Here is a 25,144-nt window from a genome sequence, read left to right as displayed (position 1 = left end):
ACTGTGTTAAATTCAGCACTGTCCCCAGCAATTACCAACATGCAGGTGGTTAAAATTTGCTTTTCGGTAGGAGAATAAGCATGCAGGATATGGACTCTAGTGTGACTGAAGTCCAAGGGTTTGACATCTGTATAACTTAATGTAATCTTGCATATACTTCCTGGGATGTATGAAAAATGACCATAGTGATTATATTGGAGGGAGCTTCTCCTCCTCTCTCCATTGATTTATGCACTCCTCCTTTACTTTCTTCTCAGTAATTTGCATGCCTCAGTGCTGTTGCTTGATAAACAGCACATCAGCAAAATCATCTGAGTTGTACAGAGCTGTGGGTGGAAACAAAACAGAGTATAATAACTGACATCACATATATGGATGATCAATGTTCCTCATTGCCTGTCATCAGCTTCTTTCCACCTCTCTATTCCCCTCCCAAATCTGTATCTGTTATACATTTATTTATTTCAATGCAATGAGATTTTTAGAGTTGGTGGAGACACACTGCATGGGTTCTTTGAAAAAGAGAGTTTTCTGGAAACTTCTTGAAAATAGAGAGCTCATGATGACCATCCCGGGTCCTGTTTGTGACTACTGCTGATGTGTTGAGAGACCTTGTATTGGCTACTTAACTTCTCCGTGCCAAAGTCTGTCATCTGGAAAATAGAGATAATAATCTTTCTCAGCTATGCAAATATACTGTGGCTCTCATTTCATTGTAAAGCACATTAAGACACTCCAAGAGAAGCAGTAATGAAGCGAGAGATTTTTTCTCTGTGAATTCCAAAGCTTTTGAACATGGCAATATATGTTCCCTATCATTTTCATGCATGTAATTAAACATATGGTTAGTCAGAGATTGACAAAGCCAATGCTGGGGAGAGAAAACCCAAAGTCAGGTGAGCAGTAATCAATCCCTGGGGATCAGGGGATGGTGAACACAGAGCCAGGCCTTATCAGCTGTGAAAACTCCCCTGTTCCTGCAGCTTGGGACAGGTCAAGTGAAGTCATAGGGAAAAAAAAAAAAAGCTGTTTTGTGGAAGCTGGTCAAACAAGAGATTCTGTTAGAAACTTGGGAAGATGATTGTGCTGAAGCCTGTTAATGAACATCAGTGTTAGGTGCAAGTTACAGATTTGTCTTTAAATAGCCAACACTGAGGCAACTCTTTGACAGTGTCTGGGCTGAGAATCAAACACAGAACGTTACCTGCAGTGGAAGCCAACTTTCAAGGATGGACTTTGCATCTGGAATTTACCAGGAGGACAGCTGGGCTGGGAAATGCCTCCTCCAGCATGACAAATCATTTCTGTTACTCGAGTTGGTACAAAATGTCTCCCTGTATTTCCCATGAATGTCACTCTGATGTCAGGATAATTGACAGGTAGCTCTCCCAGGTCCTCTGCCTGCTTCTGCCAGTGACTTACTGTGTGACCTTGAGCAAATTGCTTAACAAACCCTTTCTTGCAAAGTGATGTGGCCTAGATCTGAGAGAGGGGACTGTGGGACTGAATTAACCATTGCAACACTGAGTTTATTTTAAGGGAAGGAACAATTAGTGACAGCAACACATTGATGTCACCATACTCCTGCTCTAGTTCAGCTATCATTTTTACAATGAGAGAGTTAAATACTTGAAAGACAGAGTAAAAAAAAAAAAAAGGCCTGGGCAAAGACCAACAAAGATCCACTTAAATCCAGAGGCAAGATCTTTTCTGAAGAAGAAATGGGAATGAAAAAGGTCTATGAGTAACCGGGTGGAGAAGGTCTGCAATGAAGACGTATAGTGCATCTGACTGAGTGTGGATGTTTAATGTAGGAACATACATCTGGAAAAGTTACCCTGGACTTTTTGTATAGTGAGTGGAGAGATGGTCAAATGGTGGTCAGGACATAATTCCTCTCATCCTAAGGCAAGCACTTATATTTGGTCAGGGCAGATTTGCCCTAGGAAAGACCTACCCCAGTCGAGTTTACAGATAACCTTGAACAGTGTTGTGGTAGCCCTGAACAAGCATCACCCAGCGGGATTACTGTTTGGAGCAGAGCTCATGTTGTAAAGATGGATTCCCAGCAGACTTGCCTCAGCAGACTGCTTTGTTCTGCATGCAGCAGCACCGCCTGCAGGTTTCTTTTCGGCTGTTGAGAGCACAGCCTTCGCACAGCAGCTTGTCCCAGACACTGGCAGGAGCCCTGGGAATCTCTGGGAGCTCATGGAGAGCAGACAGCCGTCTTCTGCTCTCTGCCCAGCTGGTGACCATCTGAAGTCACTTTACCAATGGAACAAACCAAAACGTGGTTAGGAGAGGAATTGCAAAGGGCATGGAATTGCCAGGTTCTTTTTTTTTTTTTCCCCCCCTATCCCAGTGGTTTCCAGATACAGTTTTCTCAACTTTAGTTTTTAAAAGCGAATTGTGTCTCTGTGATTTCTTCATCCTTCTACCCTGAGTGCTGCTGTGCCAACTGCCCACTTTTGATGTCCCCTGTCCCATAATGAGGTTAGGACCCATCAGGCCTTGCCCAAGATCCACATGGCCTGCGGAGGAAGAGATGGAAAACTAAGGGCGCTGGGACTAGTAAGATTTGTCTCACTGAAAGCCTTTTGTTGATCTGGTTCCCATCTGGTTCCCATTTTTCTCTACCACCAGAGCTCAGAATCAACTGATTCTACCTGGCATTTCAGGTGTTTTCAGCCATTCTCCATCCAGGTATTTGTGCCCTGTTTAGCTTGGGAGACAAGGGGAGGTCACCATTCATATGCTATTGTATGAGTTTGTCTTGCACAACAGCCTTAGTTGGGGGGGGGGGGGTGGCGTTCCTCTGTGTTTCTGCTTGTTTGGGAGTTTTAATGCACTAGTTTATTGCAATCTGTTTCCTACCTTCCCTCCAGGCTCGAGTAGGAGGAATGGAGTTCTCCCCAGGGATGGTCTACATCTCTCCAGACAGCCCTCTCAGCTTGCCAGCTATTGTCAGCATTGCTGTGGCTGGTGGCCTGCTCATCATCTTCATTGTGGCTGTGCTGATTGCGTACAAGCGCAAGTCCCGAGAGAGCGACCTGACCCTTAAGCGTCTGCAGATGCAGATGGACAACCTGGAGTCTAGGGTTGCACTGGAGTGCAAAGAAGGTAGGATGAGGAAGGAAAGCTGAGGAGAACCTTTTTGTTTGTATTATTTATTTTATTTTTAAAGAGAACCTTAATAGGGAGAGGTCAGATAGAGGTTCTCCTGTCCTGAAATGTCACACAGATCTGGCTTAGGGTTAGTCTGATCCACCAAAATCAACCACTACCTTTGAATATGAAAGCTTAGCTCATTTAAGGTACAAGATGTGTCAGTGTCCACTGGAGAGAGGAATCCAGTCACAAAGCTTGGAGCCGAATTATCACCAAAGAACCCCAGTGTTGAACCCTTTGGGTCTGGCTCAAGCCTAGATCTAGGTCTGGCTTTGCCCATTTTCACTAAGTAACCAGCCTTGCTCAGTCCCATCCTAACTGCATTTTCTAAGTCCAGGGGCAGTCTTGGCCCTTGGCCCTGGGGAAAGGCTGCGTGATGGGAAAGGTGAGACTGCTCTTTTCAACCTTCCTCTCCACATGTTGCTTCTCCACTTTTATCCTAATCTCAGTTTTTCCAAGACACATATGGGCCTGAGGGCCTTTCTCATTATGGTGAGCGAGAACTGTACTGTCATTGCTACATGAATGGGTCATTTTTGTGTCAGCTTTTGCAGAGCTGCAGACAGATATTCACGAATTGACAAGTGACCTCGATGGAGCCGGGATCCCTTTCCTCGATTACCGAACCTACACCATGAGGGTGCTTTTCCCTGGCATTGAAGACCACCCAGTCCTGAGAGATCTGGAGGTATGAAATCAGCATCTCCAGCTGCTGGGTCATCTCATTCCTCCCTGTTCTGCCCTGAATGTAAGAGATGTTGTGCCATGGACCTGGTGGCTTACAATGCTGTGTCTTACCAGAGACAAAACAGCTCCTCATAAAATGTTTGAATGGGAAGGGGATGATGATTGTTGGTATCTTAGATGTTAAATTCTGGTGTGCTGCCTGATCACTCACCTATTTGGAAGAGTCCCATAGATTTGTGTGCGCTAGGTCCACCATATTCAGTCCCTCCTGTGTCTCCATCCTCTTGGGGTTTGGTTTTGAAACTGGATTTATTAGTTGCAGCTAAACAGGGGCCTGAGAAAAGGGCTTATAGCAAAGTTGCAGAGCTGTCTGTGTCATGACAGCTTTGCTGATGCTGACACTACCCAGAGACCCTTTTCCTTGGCAACACCTATAAAAATGATGGACAGTCACCAGAGGAGGTTCGCATTTGCTGTGCTCTGTAGCTGCAGGGCTCTGTGGTTTGCAGAGAGGTCAGAAACCCACCACGTCTGTCTGACCACACACTGCTCACATATGCCTCCTCCACCTCGAGTCTCCGCAGCCAGGGGTGGGAGGATGGGGAGAAGTTGCCCACCACTGTAGAGGTCTGCACATTGCCTGCATTAGCTTCCTGGCAACAGTGAGTTTGACAGGCCTTGGGTGAGTTCCCGCTGAAGGAGTCTGGGCTACAAAACTGGTTCAGGGCTTGGCAGGATGGACAGGCTCTGCTCTAGGGATACCTGGGCTGGAGTAGCTGGGGTTATACCACAGCCAAGTCCAGGGAGGTCCTTGGCTGAACTCTCTGCAAAGTCTTTGGCAAACTCTACGCTTCAGAGAGGCTTTGGCATGGGCTAGTGAGGAACTGCCTGAGGCCAAGACTGGGGTTAGCTGGCAGAGTTGAAGAGCAGGAGCTGGCAGAGGCAATACCGTGCTTGGCTGGCTGTGTAATTAGAGGTGCCTGCTATTCTTTGCTCCTTCTCTTTGGGAGGGCCAAACTTCATCAAACTATATAGGGAGAACCATTAAAAAAGCTGTCTGGCAGCAGTACTGATGAGGCCAGCCACTCTCTGCTCATGAGCAAGTAAAGAGAAGTGGTGAGGTCTTGTGGGGATGGACAGGAGGTTGTGTTGCACAGGGACTATTGTAGGGGTTCACTTTCAGGGTGCAGGTGGGGTGGCCTTGGTTTCACTCAAGAAGAGTAGCTTGGCAGCTTCACAGAATTAACACAAGAGATGAGGGGTGATGAATTTCGCTCTCGCTCATATACACATGCACACACACACACACACACACACACAAGCACTTTCATCACACGCAGGACCCATTTCAACCCCTATATTCACTAACCGCAGTCAGATGACCACAGAGTAGTGTCTGGCCCCTACAGTTTTTAGCATGGATGTGCCCATACGCAGGTGCAAGCAGAGAGATATAACACACAAAGGTTTTATCGAGGCCACTGAACCTTAAGAAAACATCCAGCCCTTATGAGCTAATATTTCAATCAGCCACCTTTGATCTCTTCTTCCCTTTTTTTTTCATACATCTTTCCATCCCTCCCTCACCCCCCAATACTCTGTAAAGCTACAACAGTTCTTTCAATTTCAACATCTTTGGCTATTGACAAAGCAGGAAGGGCAGTTCTCATTCTGTTCTCTGCTCTGTAGCACCTAGGAGTTAAAACAAACAACAACAACAACAAAACAATGCCAAGAGTTACTTGCCTAGGAATCCACCAATGTTATTTATTTGGAAAAGGCCCCAGCACAGAGTTTGCAGTGAGCAAGTCTTATTTATTTCTAGCTAATTAACTGCTTCAAGATGCAGTACAAAATACTTTATTTTTCTTTTCTTTTCTTTTTTTTTTAATTCTCCATAATAGCCTGGGGGTAGGCAATATTAAATGTTCAAGCAAGTGAGCTAAAAATAATTATTAGCAGGATGGGTGGTAGTGTTTTTTTGATGGTTGTCTGTATATATTTAATAAGTAATTTTATTTGCTGTATGCAAAAAGAGTTAAGATCTCTAATTTCTGGAATAAAAAAGTAATGACCCCCCAAAGCAGCCTTGCATTACTTGGGTATTTAAGCACATAAAATTGTGTTTGATTGAAGTGCCAGAGCTGGGTGGTTATTGATGCATACATGCATCCATGGCATGTGTACTCTGCGGTGTGGCTCTCCAACTTCCAGGGAAGCTTTTTGAAGGTCTGAGACAGCTCCAGCAACACTGATGAACGAGTTTGGGGTTCTCCAGTTAGGACTGCATTGGTGCAGCAGATAAAAGGATGGAGTACACCCATGGCTCCATTTTTGTCCAGAGCTAGAAGGACCGGGCAGGGTAGACCTCTCTGTAGACAGTGTGGACTCCAAGGTCCAGGGCTGAGGTCCAGTATAAAAGCTAGTTCACCAGTCTTTCACTACTGAGGAATGCATCAGAGACTCACCAACTTCTCTGTCTCCAGACCATCTGACTTCCCAAGCACAGGGGAGTACTGCACATCCTTCTGTTCAAAACAGGTCCCAGCTCTGGGAGGACTCACCTACCTGCTAGATTCAAGACTTTTTTTTTTTTAATTTTCTTTGCTATTGTAGCAGCTTTGCCTTTTCCCTGACTCAGACCTGACTTCTGCTCCATGTTGAAGTCTGTGTTTGCATGGGCTGACTTGGAGGAACTGGAAAATTGAGGGCAGAGAGGTGGAAAAGGGGAATTATGACCTATTTGGTAGTGGCATGACAGCGGGCAGTGAGGGGATGGTTTGACCTCCTTTTCTTCTTGTGCAGGTCCCTGGCTATCGTCAGGAGAGGGTGGAGAAAGGCCTGAAGCTCTTTGCCCAGCTCATCAATAACAAGGTTTTCCTACTGTCCTTCATCCGCACGCTGGAGTCCCAGCGCAGCTTCTCCATGCGGGACCGCGGCAACGTGGCCTCACTCATCATGACTGTGCTGCAGAGCAAGCTCGAGTACGCTACTGATGTTCTCAAGCAGCTATTGGCTGACCTCATTGACAAAAATCTGGAGAGCAAGAACCACCCTAAACTGCTGCTCCGGAGGTAAGTGACTCCAGGTGCCTGGGGCTGCACTGAGTGGGCCTGGGCAGTGTTCGCCCCACTGTCTAGTGCAAGCATGATAGTCTCCTTTTGCTGCACAAGCCAATCTGTTGGGTTTTGGTTTGTGCAGCAGGGTGTGAAATCAGGGCAGTATAGAGTTCCCACAACCCTGTAAGTCTGACACAAAGCAGTTTGTAGAGGGAGGTGAATAAGACAAGTAGGACTGAATGAACGCTGAATTTTCTCTCCATTACTGGTTCAGCACTCTCTGGTATCATTTAGGACTTCCCAACATAAGATTCCTTCCCTTAAAGAACACTGTTCTTCCTTCCTGAAATCCTATCTGCATTTCCTTCCCTTTCAGCAAGTGTGACCAGCGATCTTGCTCCATTTCTTCCCTAACCACTAAAGCAATCAGCGATTAAATGTGGTACTACTGCACCATCTTTGGATTTTAATGTCAGTCTTCCAGAAAGGCTAGCAGAAAGAGCCTCATACTGCTCATTTTGAACTCTTTGCACACTGAAGAAGTTATTAATACTTCATTTATACCTATATTTCCTTTTGACCTGAATGTCTCCAATTGTATCATGTAGGACCTATTGAAGTATATCACATAGGAGAGGCTGTATTATACTCTGGTGTGTGTGTGGGGAACATCTGCCTTCTCCTGCCTGGGACATGGACTGTCCTGCCATGTTTTTGTTCCTGACATAACTACAGATGAATAGAGAGTCTTCTTCAGCTGTAGTTATGGGATCTCCTGCCTCTCCCTGAGCACTGGCTTTGGAAACTGGTTGAAATCAGGAGGCAAAGCTGACCAGGGCAATAGAAATGGTTTCATAAAGAGCACAAGTCCAGGTTAGTGCTTCTTAGCCAGATCTAAGGTCTAAACTCCAGGGTTGCATGCAACCCCTTGAATTACAAGGGTACTTCTACTGCTCTGTGACTAACATGCTTTCCCTGCCTAGGGAAATGCTTCATCTTCTTCCTTTAGGATCACATTCAGCTCCTCCTTCCCACAGTCTGAACCAGCCTTCCTGATTCAAACCAAGACCCTAAGTAAAACCAGGGGGAGTCTACTGGTTTCAGATTTCCCCTGGCATCACTGACAGGGGGTGGATGGCCTTTGCCACTGCTCAGATCTATTTTTGAGGGACTCTGTGCTGATTACAGTGGATGGCTCAGGCAGGGGAGAGGTCTATTGTGCCTGCTGGGAGGGTCTGCATTTGTCATGCTGCCCACCATGGAGCACCAGCAAGAAGAGGAGTGGCAGGCACCTCTTGGTACACAGGGCAGCAAAGCCAGGGGCAGAGACTGGATTTTGCTTTGGTGTCAGTTAACTCCCTGATGTAATTTCAGGCTTACAGCCTGGCTGGCAACCTCCCCATTATCATTCCCTGCAGTTCCTCTCTGAGCTTCTCCTGTGATTGCACTGCCTCCTTCCAACTCTTCCATCCCTTCATTTTCTCCTTTCTCTCCCCTTTTCTCTATCTCTTTATCTTCCCTGGCCTTTCCTTCCTGTCTTCTCATGAGCATCCCATCTTCCCTATTTCCCCTTCATTCAGCTCTTTCCTCACCCCAGTCCTCTTTGTTGGAAATGCAATGTGGCCTTTGGAAGAAGAGCAGGTGAACAAAGAAGCCACCTCCACTGTGCCAAACTTTGAAAGCACAAGGAGAAGTTAGATGTGTCTTTTTTTTCTTTCTTTCTTTTTTGCTCTGAAAAGGAGACCCTGCATTGACCAGCACTGAAACAGAGCCCTGTGGGAATAGCTTGATGCTTTGGGATTCAGATCTTGGTACTAGGCTCCCAGACCATTATTTGGACCAGATAGATTCAACTTGATGCTTCCTCTGCCTCCCTATGATGGAGGAGGGTCTTCCAACATCCTTCTGCAGTTTTGGTCTGTGGAGTGTTGGCAGGGGCAGGTTTCTGGCTGGTAAGGTTTTCCCACTTCATCTGTGTCCAGGGTTCATCCCCCTGTGATGTCCAGCCTCAAAGGGATCAAAGTTGCCAGAGCAGGGATCAACAGCACAGCAGGGCTTTCAGCTCTTTTCCTCATTGTGATACTGAGTTTGTACCATGCGATGTGTCCCAAACTGGGAGTGTCATATCAGGGAGTGCAGCAGAGAACACCCCTCTGGGAGGCATCACTGTGTGAGGAGCTCAGACCATGAGAAACAGGGCAAGTGCTGGACTTAAGGACTGTACAGTGACCAAAGGGGGACAGTGGCGAGGTGACCCTGACTGAGGGAAATACAGAGCAAAAAGGCTTGTTCAGACAGAGGCGGTCTCTAGATAGAGACACAGCAATGATCTCTGTAGACAAAAGAAATATAGAAAAAAGCATTAATGAGTTAGTGAACTGGAGCCATATCACCTCTTTGTCTGGCTGCAGGCAAGAGAAAAGGTGTGATGACAAGCACTCCTATTATTCACTGCCCTGCCATCCCCACCATCTAATTGAGATGTGCCCACAAGAATAGAGAAATCCCTATGGAAACCAGGCTAAAGATCACCCACATTTAGCTAGGTAAGGGACTGTCACTTGTTCTGTGTTGGTGTAACAGGGCACTGCTTTCAGGTGAGGTCGCTGGGTGCATCCAAGCACACAACTCGAACAGTGCAAACCCTTCCCTTTGCAAGACTCGGGCTCCAGAGGAAGCAAGATCGACTTCACACTGGAGAGCTAGGGAACCTAGAAACCAAACTGCAGCCCTAAGCAAGAACCCCTGGGTGGCTTTGATGGTATCCAGACCCAGCAAACCCACTGATACTCATCCAAGATGGATTTTTGCTTTGATCTTGAAGATTCTGGCTGCAGGCACTTAGAGGAACAACACCAAAGCATGCACTGGAGCCAGTGTGGATTTATACTGTGCTACTGGTGCCTGAACAGACTTAGGGATTTAAGTTCATCCTTCTGTAGGGAAAGCTAGCCCTAAGGACTGGAGATGGATTTTTGCCTAACTGAGAACAGAGCATTCATGGGTTACAGGAGTAGCTCTGAGATGGTCTCCCTTTCCCCCATTGACACACTGGGTAGTATAATCAGTCCCAAATGCCAGGGAGATAATCAACGACAGATGACTATTCTCCAGTGGTTTAGATGTCTTGGGTCCATCTGTCTTTGGTTTTTGTAAGGTTCACTCGTCTATGTCTCTAAGCCCCTCATTTCTGATGTTGTAAGACTTCCTGTGCTCCTCTGAAAAGGTTCCCTCACTTGTTGTCATCTCCCTTTCACTGATGGAGAAACTGAGCAACAGACATACAGGGACTTGCCTAGTCACAGGAGAGTCCTCAGGGCATCAAAGATTTGACTGAAGGTTTCCTAAATCCAAAGCTAAAAAGGAAACCCTAGAACATGTTTAACCCTGATGGTGTGCAGAAATGTTTGGATGTACCATGCTGGACTTTCCATAGGGCTAAATGGGAGGAAGGGATACAAAACTACTCTCCTCCATATTCATGGAAGAATACTACCCTCATTTGGACCTTCTGCTTTCCACTTCTACTTGAGCTAAAAACCCCACAAACATATGGGTTAGGGTGGGAAGACAGTAACCTAGCCACTTTTAAAACACCAGAGGAGAATTTGGAGATGGCTGCAGGAGTAGCAAAAGGCTCTGGAGCCTTCTGAGTCCTCCAATCTCATTTTTCCGTTGTTTTGCTTCCTGCAGGAGGCAAAGAGATGCTGATACCTTTTGACTCCTCTGCATAGGTCTATGAGTTGCTCAGTGATCTGGGCAGTAAGACGGACAAAGCTGATCCTCTGACCAAGCCCTTTGACATGGCCAACATGACTAATTCATTTCCCATTCTCTTTTTCTCCTGGACTGATTTTAGGACAGAGTCTGTGGCAGAGAAAATGCTCACCAACTGGTTCACCTTCCTTTTGTACAAGTTCCTCAAGGTAAGAGAAGCAGCACGCCCAGATGAACAGCTGCTTCTTGGGTTGCTTCTTCGTGAGGTTTAGCTGGGGCCAAAACCTTCCAGTCTAATGAGTGAGGGCCTTTCTCCTGATTCAGTAAGAGCAAAGAGGGACTGTTTGTTACAGAGGCAGTCTGTCAGACTTTTTCCTATATAGAATTGGGATCCAAGGGGTAGCATTGAAAGGGAAAGGAGTGGGAGGAAGCTCTGGCTTTCCAGAGTGCTCATCACATCAGAGGGTGCTCATCAGCAGAAAAATGCAGGTGTCAATGGAACTGAGACATCCTTTGAGCTTGACTTTTGGAGGGAGCTGGGCTCTGCACCTCACACCCACTCTCAAGCCAGTTGCTAGATATTGCCGCACCTTACAGTCCAGCTGCCTTCTGCTTGGAAATAGAAGGCTTTACAAACCAGCCCCATTCCCCAGAGACTTCCCAACCCCCAGGTACAACCTGCCCAAGGATGAATACATGGGAAAGTTTTGAAGGTCCCTGGAAGGTATTTCCAGTGACTCTAATATCAGCTTCCCATTTTCAGCTGAAAGGAAAGGATACAAGGAGGTGACTCTCTAAAGCACTGCTTTTATAACAGGCTTCCCCTGCTCCCCCCAGCAACTTGTCTTCTTGCCTTAGCCTGAACAGGGGCCTGATAAGGGCAAGAGACAGGCACACAGAAGCAATATGCTGCTGGCAGATAAGCTAATTAAGTGGGAGCCAGGTGTAGGTCCTGAGAAAGGGGCCGCTTTGCTTCAGATTATTAACTTGTTTTTGCCGGGATTTACACCAGAGGAAAATGACCTCACCCACTGAGATGGGACACACCATGAGAGGGGAGGATAGGTGGGAAGAAGAGGAGGAAGGTCGGAGAGATAAAAGGGAGGGGAAGCAGTAGAAGAGAGCACAGGGAGGGGTGCATGGCAGCATACGTGGGGAGGGAGGGCAGCAAGAGAGGAGAGGTCAAGAGTGGTGTGGGAAGGAGGAGTGGGGATATCACAAATGAAGGCAGGGAGGAATTAGGGAAGGGGATGCTTCACGGATTCTGCCTGTGGGCTACTTGCTGCTGTCCCAGGCTGGGACCCAGACACCTGACATCACCAATGCGACCACATGGATTCAGTGACACATCTCTCCCCTGGGTCATGGAGCCGCTCCTTCCAGAGCATCCCTGTTCGCCTCCAGCATGGGAGCACTCTGGGAGACTCTGTGCCCTGCCCAGGCACCCTGGTTGGGGCAACAGTGGTCCATCTTCCTGCCCAGCACTGTCTCTGGGTCCTTTGAGACCCATCCCACCACCTGCTCCAGTGCATTGTTCTGACCCATCAGTAACAACCTGGGAAGCTCCTATGGGTCTCTGCTGACCCCAGCATTACTAGAGAGCACTCACACCCTTGGCCTGCACAAGGGCACTCAAGGGGGCTGGTTTCACTCTGCAGAAGTGGGGGAGTTACCCTGGGGGCAACAAGTGTTGTTTCAGGGACAGTCCACTGGCATGTTAGAAGAACTCAGGGAGAACTTGGTGGAGTTGAACATTGGCTGAGTGTGTGGAATAGACTAATTCCCACTGATGTACATGCCTTGGGTGGCTTGGAGCTGGCAAGTTATGGCAATCACTGAGATGCTACACAGTTGGGACTCCAGGTTTTCACCTCTGCTCCTCCTAGTTCACCTGGCTCTTGTCTCTTCCACCCCTTGCAGGAGTGTGCTGGTGAACCTCTGTTCTCCCTCTTCTGTGCCATCAAGCAGCAGATGGAAAAGGGTCCCATCGACTCAATCACCGGGGAAGCCCGATACTCGCTGAGTGAAGACAAGCTTATCCGACAGCAGATTGATTACAAGACACTGGTACGTACTCTGAGCACAGTCTCCTATGGGCTTCTCCAGCCTCTTCTAGAAAAGAACGTTTCCAGGACAGAAGACAGTGGTGGCCATGCTGTCCCCCTAGGACACTTCCTTCTTGCTGCTCAGTGGCATAACCCTGCTAAGGATCCACTGGTAGCATCCTGCAAGACAGCAAGATTTGTGGCTGAAGCTTGCAGAGCATGTTTGCAAAAGGTGTTTGAAAAGATGGCTGCTTCCAAGTTACTTCCACATTGCTGTGCCCCATGCCCAGAGTACCTCTGAGGGCATTGCCTGTCCTGTGGAAGGGTCTGCACTCATTGCAGGCTAGGCCAATGCAGCTCTGATGCTCTAGCATGACTCGGATTAGGTGAGGTCCAGGAGCACTGGAAGACAAGTGTGACCTTTGTGTCAAGTCTGTGCCTGTGAATGTCAAGACAACAGATATGGACAATTTGTTCTGCCCTTGTACTAGCTTGTCCTGCAAGTCTGGATTCATGCTACCTCCAAATCCCATCTGTCCTTGTGAAAAACAGCATCGGGGCCATCTTATGTGCCAGTAGTGGGCTGATGGCATTGCTGCACAGACAGATGAGATGATCTAAGTGATATTAGGTCAGTCCACAGCTCCATCTGGAAGCTCAAGATCTTGTCCCTGAGTGGCCATCAGGAAATGCCTAGTATACAAATGATAGTATAAGAGAGACAGGCACATATTGATATACCCTCAGAGTATTTCCCAGCCTTCTGCAACCTGCAGATCAGGCTCTACCCAGGCCAGATGTACTTTCTTTGTATTTAATAGCCCTTAATGGATACTTCTGCCATGAATTTGCCTAATTGCTCTTTGGACCTGTGTAAAATTTTATCACTGACACTAACTTGTTGCAAGGAATTGCACAGCTTAATGACATACTGGAATATGTAGAGGTAGCTGGGCCTGGCAAAGTATGCCAGAGACAGTTAAGATGAAGTCTAATACCAGTTCTTATTGTTTAATATCTGATACATGCTCAGTTTGAGGACTCTATTTTCAGTTTTTGGGAGGTGGGAGATAGACCAGGAGCTTCTTCCATCCTTCTTGTTTTACAGTGTCTTCCAAGCACAGGGCACACTAGGGTTTCCCTCATAGGCATGATCTCTGGGTTCACCCCGCAGTGGTCTGGAGGGTACCTTAGCAAATAGACAGTGTGGTAGGTGGAGGAATTTGACTTGATATTTCTTTGTCTGCAAAAACTGGGGTGCAGTATAGTCTTACTGGCGTACATTTTCTGCTGGCAGTCTAGGTAGTACTAGCAGTCTGTGCACAGCAGCATGCATCTTGTTGTGGGATGATTTATCCCTCTTCTCTGACAGGTTGTGCAGTCTGCTCCAAACTGCTACTATGCCTTAGGTAGTTTAAAGCGCTCTCTGTTAAGGTGATATTGCATTGCAATCTCCTCCCTCCTTTTCCTCCCCCCTTCTTTCCGGAGCAGTTGTTTATGGAGGGAAAAGCAGTCTGTCCAGAGTATCTTGTGGAGAAGGAAAAGCTCCAGAGAGGAACAGGAGCACTGGAGGAGCTGTTATGCTGGGAGATAGAAGGAGATCAGAGAGTGATGACCGGACAGAGAGCTGGGACAGGGTAAAGATGAAGACAGGTGAAGGAGCTTGGCCTGTGAACAAGAGAAGTGGTTGATTCTGCTTATGACATTCATTTCTATGTGGTCAAAACCCTTTGATGCCCTGCTTATCCTAATGTGTGGGCCATGCTCACTCCAGGCAGTAGGAACCTCCCCTTAATATCCACTGTAGATACACCCTAAAAGCTATGATCTCTGGGCAGTTCTCCACACAGCAAGAGCATCCTTACAAGTCCAGCAAAAATTGAAACCATCCCTGATCTGAAAAGAAGAGGGATTAATGCAGTCTGCTGCCTCTGGTTGTGCTCACTCCAAGGACTGCCAGTTGCTCTCAATTTCCAGGCTGTGGATGTTTAAGACACCAGAGTTATTTCAGAGGGACACACAGGAATCACTGAATGGAAAATTCTGTCTCTGGCAGTGGCCAGCTCCAGAAAGGAGCAAAAGTAGGGATGTGAAGCCTTTCAGAAGACAACTGTGGGATAACTCGCTCCAACAAAAGTTCCCTTGACCTTTTTTTTGAGGTTGAAGTATGGTAGCTTATCACCTTTTCCTCTTTGTTTCATTCTAGGACTAACACCATAGTACGGTCATTGGGTGGCCAAAAGGATCTGATGATGACTCTCAGTGGTGCCCATTATAAATAAGTGTCTGTGTAGGTCAAATAGAAGGAAATGGAGGGAGGAGCATTTGTACTCTGGGTTGTGACTCCCAGCTGCAGGAACAGGGTCATTCAGCTGTGGATGGGAACAAGCCTCTTTGCTTAACAGTGGATAATATGCAGCACAGTCTCATAATGGCAAGTGCTGAGGTGGAGTGGATAGACCAAGGGGTCTTCTCCTGTCTGGGTTACTACCAATAATACACTCATGATACCACCCTTCCTCTCTGGGAGAAAACTCTTACTCTCAAAATTTTGTTTTGGGCAAAAAAGAGCACAACTTACATATGGATCTAAGACTTTATTGTTAGTCTAACAAATATCTTAAAAGCCTAATCAAAATACAGTGAATACTTAGTGCTAGTTCAGTTACAAAATACTAACAATCATTTCCAAATTAGTATAGCAAATCCTTATTAATAATGCAATTAAAATTGTTATACAAAACGCTTCTTAGTATCTACCTCTTGGCCCTGATGTGATGGTCACTCTTCCACTGTCTTTCTGGGTCCTAGCAGCAAAGGCACCAGTCTTTGTACGAAGAAGAAAGGTGGAGGTTGTTGCTGCAAGTTGTGACCACCCCGAGGTCTTCACTGGGAGAAGTGTGATATTCGCAGTAGGGTTTCTTCCTTGTGGGTCCACCTGGAGCTGTTTTTACCCCTCCTCTCCCCACCGCCGGCTCCCTTCTGCCCAGCCCCAGCTCCAGCGGGAGAGTTGCCCAGCGCCCAGCGCGGGTCACACCAGGGCTGTTGTTTGCCAGGCAGGGACTGCGCGGGGGCAGCCCTTGGCCCTGCGGGTGCTCCCGGTGCTGAGCTCAAGCAAGACACTGTCTTCCCTCTCCCTGAATCATTTGCTTCATAAGTTAATTGGCTGCACAGTGAAAGACAGAGTGTTTGTTACTACATTGGATAGGTCCAGCCTTAGCTTCCACCATGAGATCATAACCTTCTTCTGGTTGATTAAAGGACCAATGATTATTAGACATAGTTTCTTAATGTAATTATTCGTGGGCCTTTACTTTCTCCTGGATACACTAAATCCACTGAGCTTCTAAGTCTCTGCAGGATGAAGGAGACGTTCTGAATCTTCAGTGATCCTTGTAATTCCTTTCTTTCACATGCCTTTGTTCCAGGAAAACCCCAATCCCTTGTCTTAGGATTCTCAGAGGATGCTATTGGCTTATCTGCTGATTTTATGTGCATCTTTAGTTTAGGAACCTTCATCTCACTTAACTTTAGCCGTCTTTAAAAGCTATGTGTCCAGTCAATTTTAATTCATTGACCTGTCCTAGATTCTAGCTCAGGTGGGCTGACTCACTGTCTAGAAATAACTTTTTTCCTTCACTGACTACAGACTAGACTCATGAGCTTTGATCAGAACCAAGTCTAATGGGGGACATACTTTACTCCTAAATATGAATAGAATTTAATTTCTCATATTAAAAAATAGGACTTGCCTGTTAAATCAGCAGGGTAGACCTCTTTTCTGTTACATGTGGTTGTCTAGCAGTTTGGAAGCCTGATCTTGCATGGAGAAACTGAGCAAAAGAAAGAAGAATGCAGACACAGAGCGATCACTTTCACCAAAGGAAATCCCTCCGATCCTTTTAGGCTTGATATAAAGCAGCCAGCAAGAAGGGTAGTAATTATACATCAGCCTGAACAAAGCTCTCCTCCATTCACTCTGTGTTGTTTGATGTTAATCAGCTCTCCCTCTTACATCTCAAGAGCAGACAAATATATCCCAATAGGAATCTTAGCAGATTTACAGAGATCAGCTTTGGTGAAAGAGATCAAGAAGAAGCAGAAAATGAATAGGCCTATTCTTCCTTTTTTTCTCTCTTCATTTCTGTTTTCTTTTCTCTCTCCCTTGCCTTCCTTAAACAAGCACTATTCTGTCATCTTTTGTTAAAAAATATATCATAATGAAATAAAGCAAGAACTGATCCAGTGTTTCAATATTTGTTTATAGCATAGGAATTCCCTGAATGTCTCCTGTTCTCTCCCAAACTCATCTGGTCACCACTATGAATTTGCAATAGTTGTGGCTCAAATTCATTGAACTGGTAATGTTTCATGAGTGCTGGGTGCTAGCTGGTTGCTTGACAGCATTAAATCACAGTTCCAGCAATATGTGGCACACTGAAAAAGGCTATTTATTGTTATTAGTTCATGAAGGCAAGGACAGGGCTTGTTTTGGGGCTGGGGGCTTTTATTCTTTACTCTGCTTTAATCGTGACCAAATATTTAAAGTCAGGATTTTGACTATGGTTTAAGTGAAAAGCAAAACAAAAAAAATCAAGTGACTTGCCCAGGAAGGCAAAAGGAGGCAGAATAGTTTCAGACATCTGGAATTATTGATTTTAGAATACATACCTCACTTACTAAGCTTAGATTGTTTGGGGCTGATTTCTCTCCAAACGATATAGCTCTGATTTGCTGTCTGCCAAGTCCTACATTTCTCCATAGGAAGCATCCCTCAGTGGGCTAGGGTCTCTGCACTGTATAATATTTTGTGTACATAGAAAGAATTGTTCAGTTTGGGAGAAATTAAGCTCGTTACAGATGTGATTTTCTCAAATAAATGTGCTGCAAACCAAATGATAGAACTTCTCCTGAGCCATATACCTCAGAGAAACACCTTCTGGTGTTAATGTCTTCGCTAGCAGTCAGTGCTCATTGTCTCTGGTCTGCAGTGTTATTAAAAAACCAGCTAGATTATTCTGTCTATGAAAGACAGGAAGTTCTCATCCCTGTTGGCCACCACCTGCCTTTGCCAGAATCCATGATTTTTTAGCCATTTGCAGTCTAGATGTACAAACCTCACTCCTTACTGCCACTGCTCAGCTGTCATTGGGAGGTGAAAGACCATCCATCTCCTGCATCAGCTTCATTTCTGTTGACACAAATAATGCAGACGAGCAAAGGCCTCGATATGTATCGGATGCTGTCAAGAGTATTGGATAATTAGTGCTTAGGGGTGGCAGGTGGGAGCTGCCCAATACATCTTGTCTCGGAGCTTCTGGCGTGCTCTGTGTGGTCCCTGCACACCTCGGTGGCTCCAGTGCAGAGAGCCTAATCAGCTTATCTCTCCTGACATCATACTCCAGGGTGGATAAAGACTCTTTGAGTTGTCTGTGTTTAAAGCTTTTCTAGGAGTTTTGGTGGCAGGGAGGAAGCCACTAATAAGATGTCAAAGGGTTTCCCATGCTTGGCCTCTTTGGCAGTCCTTTTCCTTCTTGATCTCTGCCAAGCCTTTGCCAAGAGAAAGATGTCTGTTTCCAGGACAGAAACTGCAGTGATCTGGTCACAGGGCAGACCACTCAAACACTGCTCAGAGAACTCAGGGTCAGGCCCCCCTGTGAGTAACCCCAAGCCATGCTGTTATTATTTAAATGTCAGTAATACACAGTAGTAATCAGGGTTCAGCTGCGCTAGGCATTGCATGTCTATATACTTAGAGACAGCTCATGCCTAGAAGGGCAGGCAAAAAAAGCCCAAGGATGTAGAAAAAGGTCAATAAGCACAGATCCAGTGAGACAGCATGGCCCAAGATCGCACACAGTCAATGGGAGAGGAGGGCTCGGAGATTCCTAGTCTGCTCGTTCCTAATCCTGCATCTTTCCATGCTGACCCCATGACCGACACCCTCTTTGTACTACGTTGACAGACACTTCAATGCGTGACGTAACAGTGGTGTCAAGTGCTGATTTCCTATCAGTGGCAAAACCATGCTTTCAGCATCTCCTTGAAGAACACTGAAGTCTCCTGTCCCTTTCACCCATGCTGGTAGCTCTCCCCAACAGGGCTCAAGGACAGGGAAGGAATGCATTCAGGAGGTCAGCATCTTGCAGATTCCCTCCAGCTCACTGGTCATGCAGGAATACAACACAGGCCATCACAGAGGTCTCTTTCCCACCAGCTGACACCAAAGATTGTATTGAGCAGCACTGCAGGAGCAACAGGATTAAGCTTGTGTCTTTCACTGGTTGCTGTAAGGACAGCTCAGGGCAAAAGCACCGGACGAACCTTACACTTTCAGTGAGAATGGAACCCCTGAAGTCCACTAAATGGAGGGAGACAATGCTTAAAGGAGTTTTTCTCCTGGTCACCTCCTGTCAGGGACAATCTGTGGAAATCCAGGAGGATCAGTATAACCTCTGGGAGCTTTCCCACAGGGGTGGGGTAGGAATCTTTCTCCCTTGCAAACACCTCAATTTGATTAGGAGCTTCAGTCTGCTGAGTGGTGATGGATTTTCTGTCAGTGGTATAAGGATGACCTCTACAGACCCCACGAAAAATTTCAAAGAGAAGAAATTTTTTGTGTACAATACACAGCTGCCCCTTGCAAAATTCACAAAGTCTTTGTAGTGAGAAAAGTTCAGAGCTCCACAAGAGAACAGTTGGAAAACACTATCCGAGACTTGACATGAAACCTGGGGCTTATCTATCAAAGCCACTGTACTGTAGGAAGGGGTTTGGTTTCTATAAGCAATGACTGCATTACCTGAAGTGTTGAAAAGAGCTTCTTCAATGCCATTGAAATGAGCATTGAAATGAATGAGCATGAGGGTTTGCAGGTGCTAGCAGTTTTCTCCCTCTGTGCTTGAGACCACCAAGAGCAAACTTGTCTCTGCACAGCCCTTTGAAGCATTACTTTCCCTGCTCCCTTCTAAATGATTTGGAAAAGGAGAACAAGGACTGCTGTAGTCAGGACATGAATGGTTATACCTGCCCAGTCAGAGTTTTTCTGCTGCCATCTGAAGTGGGCACCCTGTGAAATTCAAGGACAATCCAATTATAACAGCAGATCACCACTGTCAGCTCCCAGCTGGATGATAGACCACATTGCATGGTGGACATCATTGGTGCGGCAGATACAAGTCAGCACCTGTGGGAGACCTGGGCCTTTCTGGATCAGCAGCAGGAGGCCTGGCAGGGTAGCCTAGGTCATTTTGAACAGCATGAGGTGCCTCCGTGCGGGCAGCTGAACTGAACCCCAGGTGACTGCATTGGAGCTGAATCACACCTACAGAGCTTGCTCTGGCTGGTGTCAGCTAAGTCCACCTTAGCTGAACTAAGATTAGCAGAGATCTTTGGAAAAGATCACTGTGTGTAAGAGAGACCGGCAAAGTAACTTGGTCTCCAGAACCATGTGTGACCCCCCCATAGCACTCTCACAATGTCTGGGCTAGCCAGTAATCACCAGTTCATTTCCCTACAGATGTGTAATGGGAGGGAGACAACTAATAGCCTCAACACTGGATGCATTTCAACAGTGCTTTTATGTATAGCTCTGTGATCCTTTGAGATGAAAGATGCCACAGAACTGTAAATCTGTGCTGTTGTTGTTATTATCTGAACTGATGCTCTTCAATACTCCTGGAAGTGACATATAAATAATAGCTTTATGATCTAATCAATATCTCATATTTATATCTCCCCTTTCATCCAGAAAGATCACAGAGCTCTTTGTAAGCAATATCTTCACAAGTCCCTCTTTGTTGAGCATAACAGCACCAAAGGGAGCCTGGTGAGCCAATATATAATTATACTGACGTTATTTCACCCAGTTTTCAGCCACTTCGAGATCCCACTGCATCTTAGTAGGTTAAGGTGGGAAGTGATGGAGAGTCCAGTACCTATTGCGTACTACAGAAGGGAATTTATAGTCAAGGTAGAATTTGCCTAAGTCACCAAAAATAACATGTCTGCTCTCGTAAAAGTGCCACAGGAACATTTAATAAAGACATGTATCCAGGAGCTCCACTGAACACTCCTTCCAAGCGTAAAAGTGTGCTAAGTTTATAAAAGTTTATAGACTTCACACTCCTGTAACCAGGAGAGACCAGAATGCTCGACATACACATGGCCATGAGTTAGGGGGTAGGCTGCTGTTAAAAATCTGTGTGTGCATTTAAGGAATCCCTTCCCCCTCTCTACTCCATATGCTTTGCATTTTACTCTTGGACACAGTGTTTGGAGCAGATGCTGCTCCTTCTGAGAAATCAGAGGCCTCTCTAGTTGGGTCACTTTTCTTGTTCTATATGCCAAAACAAGAAGTATTTCTTTTTCTTTTTCTTTTTTCTTTCTTTTTTTTTTTTTTTGAAGTCCTGCATTTCAAATTAATAACATTCTTCTCAGGCAGAAGGGTCTTGGGCTGTCCCAGGACTCTGCAGAAGACATTCAAAATTAAAGCTGAAAGCTCCATGATCATTTTTACCTGAATTGTCAAAGTCAGAGTGACAATGTAAGAAGGACATTACTGGATTCTGTTGCCTTGGCAGCTCTTTAGGGAGCAACGAATAGCTCAGAGGCCAAGGAAAGCTCTGGAGAGCCCTTTGGATATCAGTTCAGCTCCAACCAGAGTCAGAGCTGATAGTGTTTTTGATGGTTTCCCTGAAAAGAGTGACTTACTTTCATTTGGGTGAATGAAATTTTTACTGAAGGCACCAGAACCTGAGCTGGTGCTCATGGGCTTTCTGCTATTAAGTATTGCAAAGTTGCCAAGGAGATGAGGCTCAAATCTGAGGGACTCCTCCCACAGTTATAGTAGCTTCACCTCCCAGAGACAAGTGATGTGAGAGACAAGTTCAGAAAAACCCTCACGTTACCTCCAACTCACTGACTATAACATCTGGGATCCCCTAAAACCTAGCTAAAAGCCAAATCCCGCTTTCATTAAATCAGTGGGTGAATTACCCTTAGTTCAGTGGGCACAGACCCTGAGTGATATTAAAGGACTGCAGTGTAAGGGATTGAGGGCAAGGCAGGCATGAATGCATGCAGTTCCCCTGTGTCTTCTCAGAACGTATTTCACCTTATTCTACTCCAAATCCCTCTCAGCTCCATCCAGCTTTTGGACACAAGAAGCTGGGTGAGGAGGGCAGACCACAGGGTGCTTGTGCTGTTCTGAAGCGTACGTCTGATCTCACTACCTCCCCTCTCCTCTCTCAGGTCCTGAGCTGCGTCAACCCTGACAACGTGAACAGCCCTGAGATCCCGGTGAAGATCCTGAATTGTGATACCATCACTCAGGTCAAAGAGAAGATCCTGGATGCCATCTTCAAGAACGTGCCCTGCTCCCACCGGCCCAAAGCTGCTGATATGGACCTGGGTATGTGAGTGTGTGGTCGGCATTGAACACCACTGGGTAGAGGGGAGAGGGAAGATGGGAGCCAGCCAGACCCTGCCCAGCTATTGCAAGTGCTACCTTTCCAGACAGACAGTGCCCCTGGTGCATGTGCAAAGCAGAACAGCAGCAATGGGTTGATTGAACTGGTGCATACAGTCCTGGCTAATGATAGCTCTATGCCTCTGTCTTTGAGGATTGCATGTTGGAAAGACCAGCAGCCATCCTTCAACATAAGAAACAGCAGCACTGAGGACTGCTGCTCTGAGATTTGCTTTCTGCAGAGGACTAGGAGAGCTGCATTCATGTCTTAAGGAAAAAAGAAAATGAATCCCACTGTTTATCATTAGCTCTGCCCAAGATCATTTTAAAAAAGAACCTTTATGAATTCATGTGCTTTTCTCTGTGGTCTGCTCCTTCGTGCATTACTCTAGTTGGAGCCTGGAAAGAGCTGCATCCATTTCACTGCATTTCTTATCAATTGTGCTGTCAAGCTCTGGGGCATATAGGGAACTGAACCACCCTTTACAGGGCTGCCTCTGAGTCCAAAACCATTTTTTTCCCAAAATCTGAAGCAAGGACAGTGGGAGGAGTGAGGTGTCTGAAACTGGGTCCACAGGCAAATCTGATACCATGCCTGGAGGCTACTATGAAAGGATGCAGAGAAATCTGGTTGGGGCATTGTTGTGGTGCCTGGTAAGGAGCTGGGGGCTGTACTGTGTGAGACTATTAGCCAGAATTTGCCTTTGATGACCTTCAGTGAAAGAGACTTGAGTGGAAAATGATGAAGTCTATAAAACCCTGCGAAGTAGAAGAGGAACCAAAAGGAAAAGGAATGGACTGATGCCAAGAAGCAATTCACAGCAATAATGGAGGCAGAAATGAGAGGTCAGGGATTAAAGTTAAGTGTGTATATGTGCGTGTGTTCATGCAGGGGAGGAGGGGACTCCTGACAGAAATTGCAGCAAGGTTTTTGCTCATGAAAGACAGTTAAAATAACAAAACAAGCTGCCAAAAACAGCAGTAATAAAGAACAAATCATATACATCATCAAGAAAGGACCCAAGACTTTTCTGGGGCTGCTGTGAGTCAGCAGAGGACTGGAGAGTGCAAGTGTGAGCCTGAGGCCAGAAATGGTAGAGGGTCAGGGCACCATAGCTGGGCGAACAGGGTTTGTGGCTGGATACATTGATGTGTGTGGTGCTGGATGATGGCCACAGAGCCACATTTGGACCTGAGACTGGGTGTGGGCAGAAAGTGGTCTGCCCTGCTATGGTGACTGAATGGTATGTGAGCCCTGGGAGGCAGGAATTTCACCAGCATGTTGGAAATATGAGGGATAAACTGGAGTCCGCAGATTTTTTTGCAACTTTGATGATTGACAGCAGGTGGTTTCTCCCTTCTCTATGCCTTTTTCAGAGACAGTCCTGACACAGAGGTCCATATCCCACCCCCCTATCCAAACTATAGACAGGCCTGGACAACTGGGCTGCTATGGATCTGACCCACATTCCCAAACACAGAAGAGTGTGTGTGTGCTGGGGGAAAGTCCCCAAATGGAGAACCTGACAATTGTGCAGCCAGGACTTTTACTGCTGCAAACAATTTTGACCTGCTAAGTGGTGCTAAGGACCAGTGAGGTTCAGAAAGTATTCATGAACATGTGCACAGGTTTGTCCTTACTGACAGGAGACTGTTTTATGAGCAGCCATATAGCAGATAGCATTGCAGCTGGGAGAAAAAAGCACCTCATTTACGACAGGTGCAATAAAGTTGCAGGCTTCCTTAGCACAGCTGCCAACAAGGTGGGAGGAGTGCAACTGACATGGGTGGAGAAGGCATGAGAGGATGTGCATGTCCCACCACCTCTCCAGCCCATCTTCTTTGCCAGAAAATATGTTTGTTGATGTATGGCATCCTTTGGTGAAAGTGAAGGTAGCATGGGGAGAGCAGGAAGCTGCCGTCCCTCAGAAAGCAGCACAGAGCTCTCAGGGTCAACCTGCCCTGGGCTGCAAGAGCTGCTGGATCAGCCCTGCCAGTCCTTGCTAAGCAGCAGGACAGAACACAATTGCAATCTGGCCTTGAAATTGATGGCTTTCTAAACAGCAACACCATTTTCTACTGCCATTACCATTTTCTAGGCATTCTGTGCTTACTAAGGCCAGATTGCTCACATGGAAGAAAGCAAACAAGCTAATGAGTTGTTATGAGTTGTTAAATGCAGGGTAGGTGCAGGCAGAGTGACTGGTATGTGTCACAAATGTCATAATGTTTTGCAGTTACCCAGATGACTCATGGTGGGGGTTGTCAGCTGAAAGTGCTTATATTGGACACCCTGAGGTCATATTTTTGTCCAAAACCCAAATTGCGGCCCTCTGAGTAAAGGCTTCTTTCTACAGTGGCCAATTCTGTTATTATTCTTTTTTTTTTAAGTCCCCATCATAAATAAAATACCCCTTCTTTGGAAAAGCATTAGGGTGTGAGGATCACAAAACAGAAATTTGCCTCCACACTGAGACATCCACTCTCCCTGCTTTTGATTGCCTTTTGAAAGGGACTGCTGGGGTGCCAGGGGCTGCTGGATCGAGTGCCGTGCACTGATTCTGTATCCGCTTCGGTACGGACCACACCAGGGCAAGCTCTCACCACCTCACCAGTGAGGTATGCCTCGCTGGAGGTGCCACACTGAGGTGGGGAATTCAGACTTTAGAAACCATTTAAATTGAGCCAAACTCCGGTATATATACATTAAGGCAGACAACTTACATATATAGGATAAAATACTTTCCAGGCAACTCCCATCTATGCATTTTGATACAAACTTCTCTTTCCCCCCCCTCAAACCACTGTGGTCCTTTCTCCACCCTAGAAGCAGAGTTGAGTTTCTCAGCTCATTTCCAATAAGTCATCATTTGCTGGCAACTTACCCATTTTTGTCTCCTACCCACCTGGTCGTACTGGAACCTGCAGCACACAGACAAAAGTTTTTTCTCCTGTTACCTATGCCAATCAGTTGCTCATGTGGAAGCTATTGGAAAGCG

The 25,144-nt window shown here is 46.3% G+C and overlaps 1 protein-coding gene across 1 annotated transcript in view; it reads left to right on the top strand.

Moving 5' to 3' along the window:
* Positions 1-25,144, top strand: part of PLXNA4 (plexin A4) — a 466,063-nt gene that overhangs the window by 412,659 nt on the left and 28,260 nt on the right. Inside the window, exons 21-26 of the mRNA XM_067317539.1 lie at positions 2,886-3,120; positions 3,714-3,856; positions 6,661-6,929; positions 10,774-10,840; positions 12,552-12,698; positions 21,929-22,088. Of these exons, the coding sequence (XP_067173640.1) occupies positions 2,886-3,120; positions 3,714-3,856; positions 6,661-6,929; positions 10,774-10,840; positions 12,552-12,698; positions 21,929-22,088 (1,021 nt within the window). The remainder of the gene's footprint in view (positions 1-2,885; positions 3,121-3,713; positions 3,857-6,660; positions 6,930-10,773; positions 10,841-12,551; positions 12,699-21,928; positions 22,089-25,144) is intronic.

This window comes from Apteryx mantelli, chromosome 1, assembly GCF_036417845.1.
Source record: "Apteryx mantelli isolate bAptMan1 chromosome 1, bAptMan1.hap1, whole genome shotgun sequence".
Taxonomy (NCBI): domain Eukaryota; kingdom Metazoa; phylum Chordata; class Aves; order Apterygiformes; family Apterygidae; genus Apteryx; species Apteryx mantelli.
The sequence above is the reverse complement of the archived record's forward strand: the minus strand, read 5'-3'. Positions and strand labels throughout refer to the sequence as shown.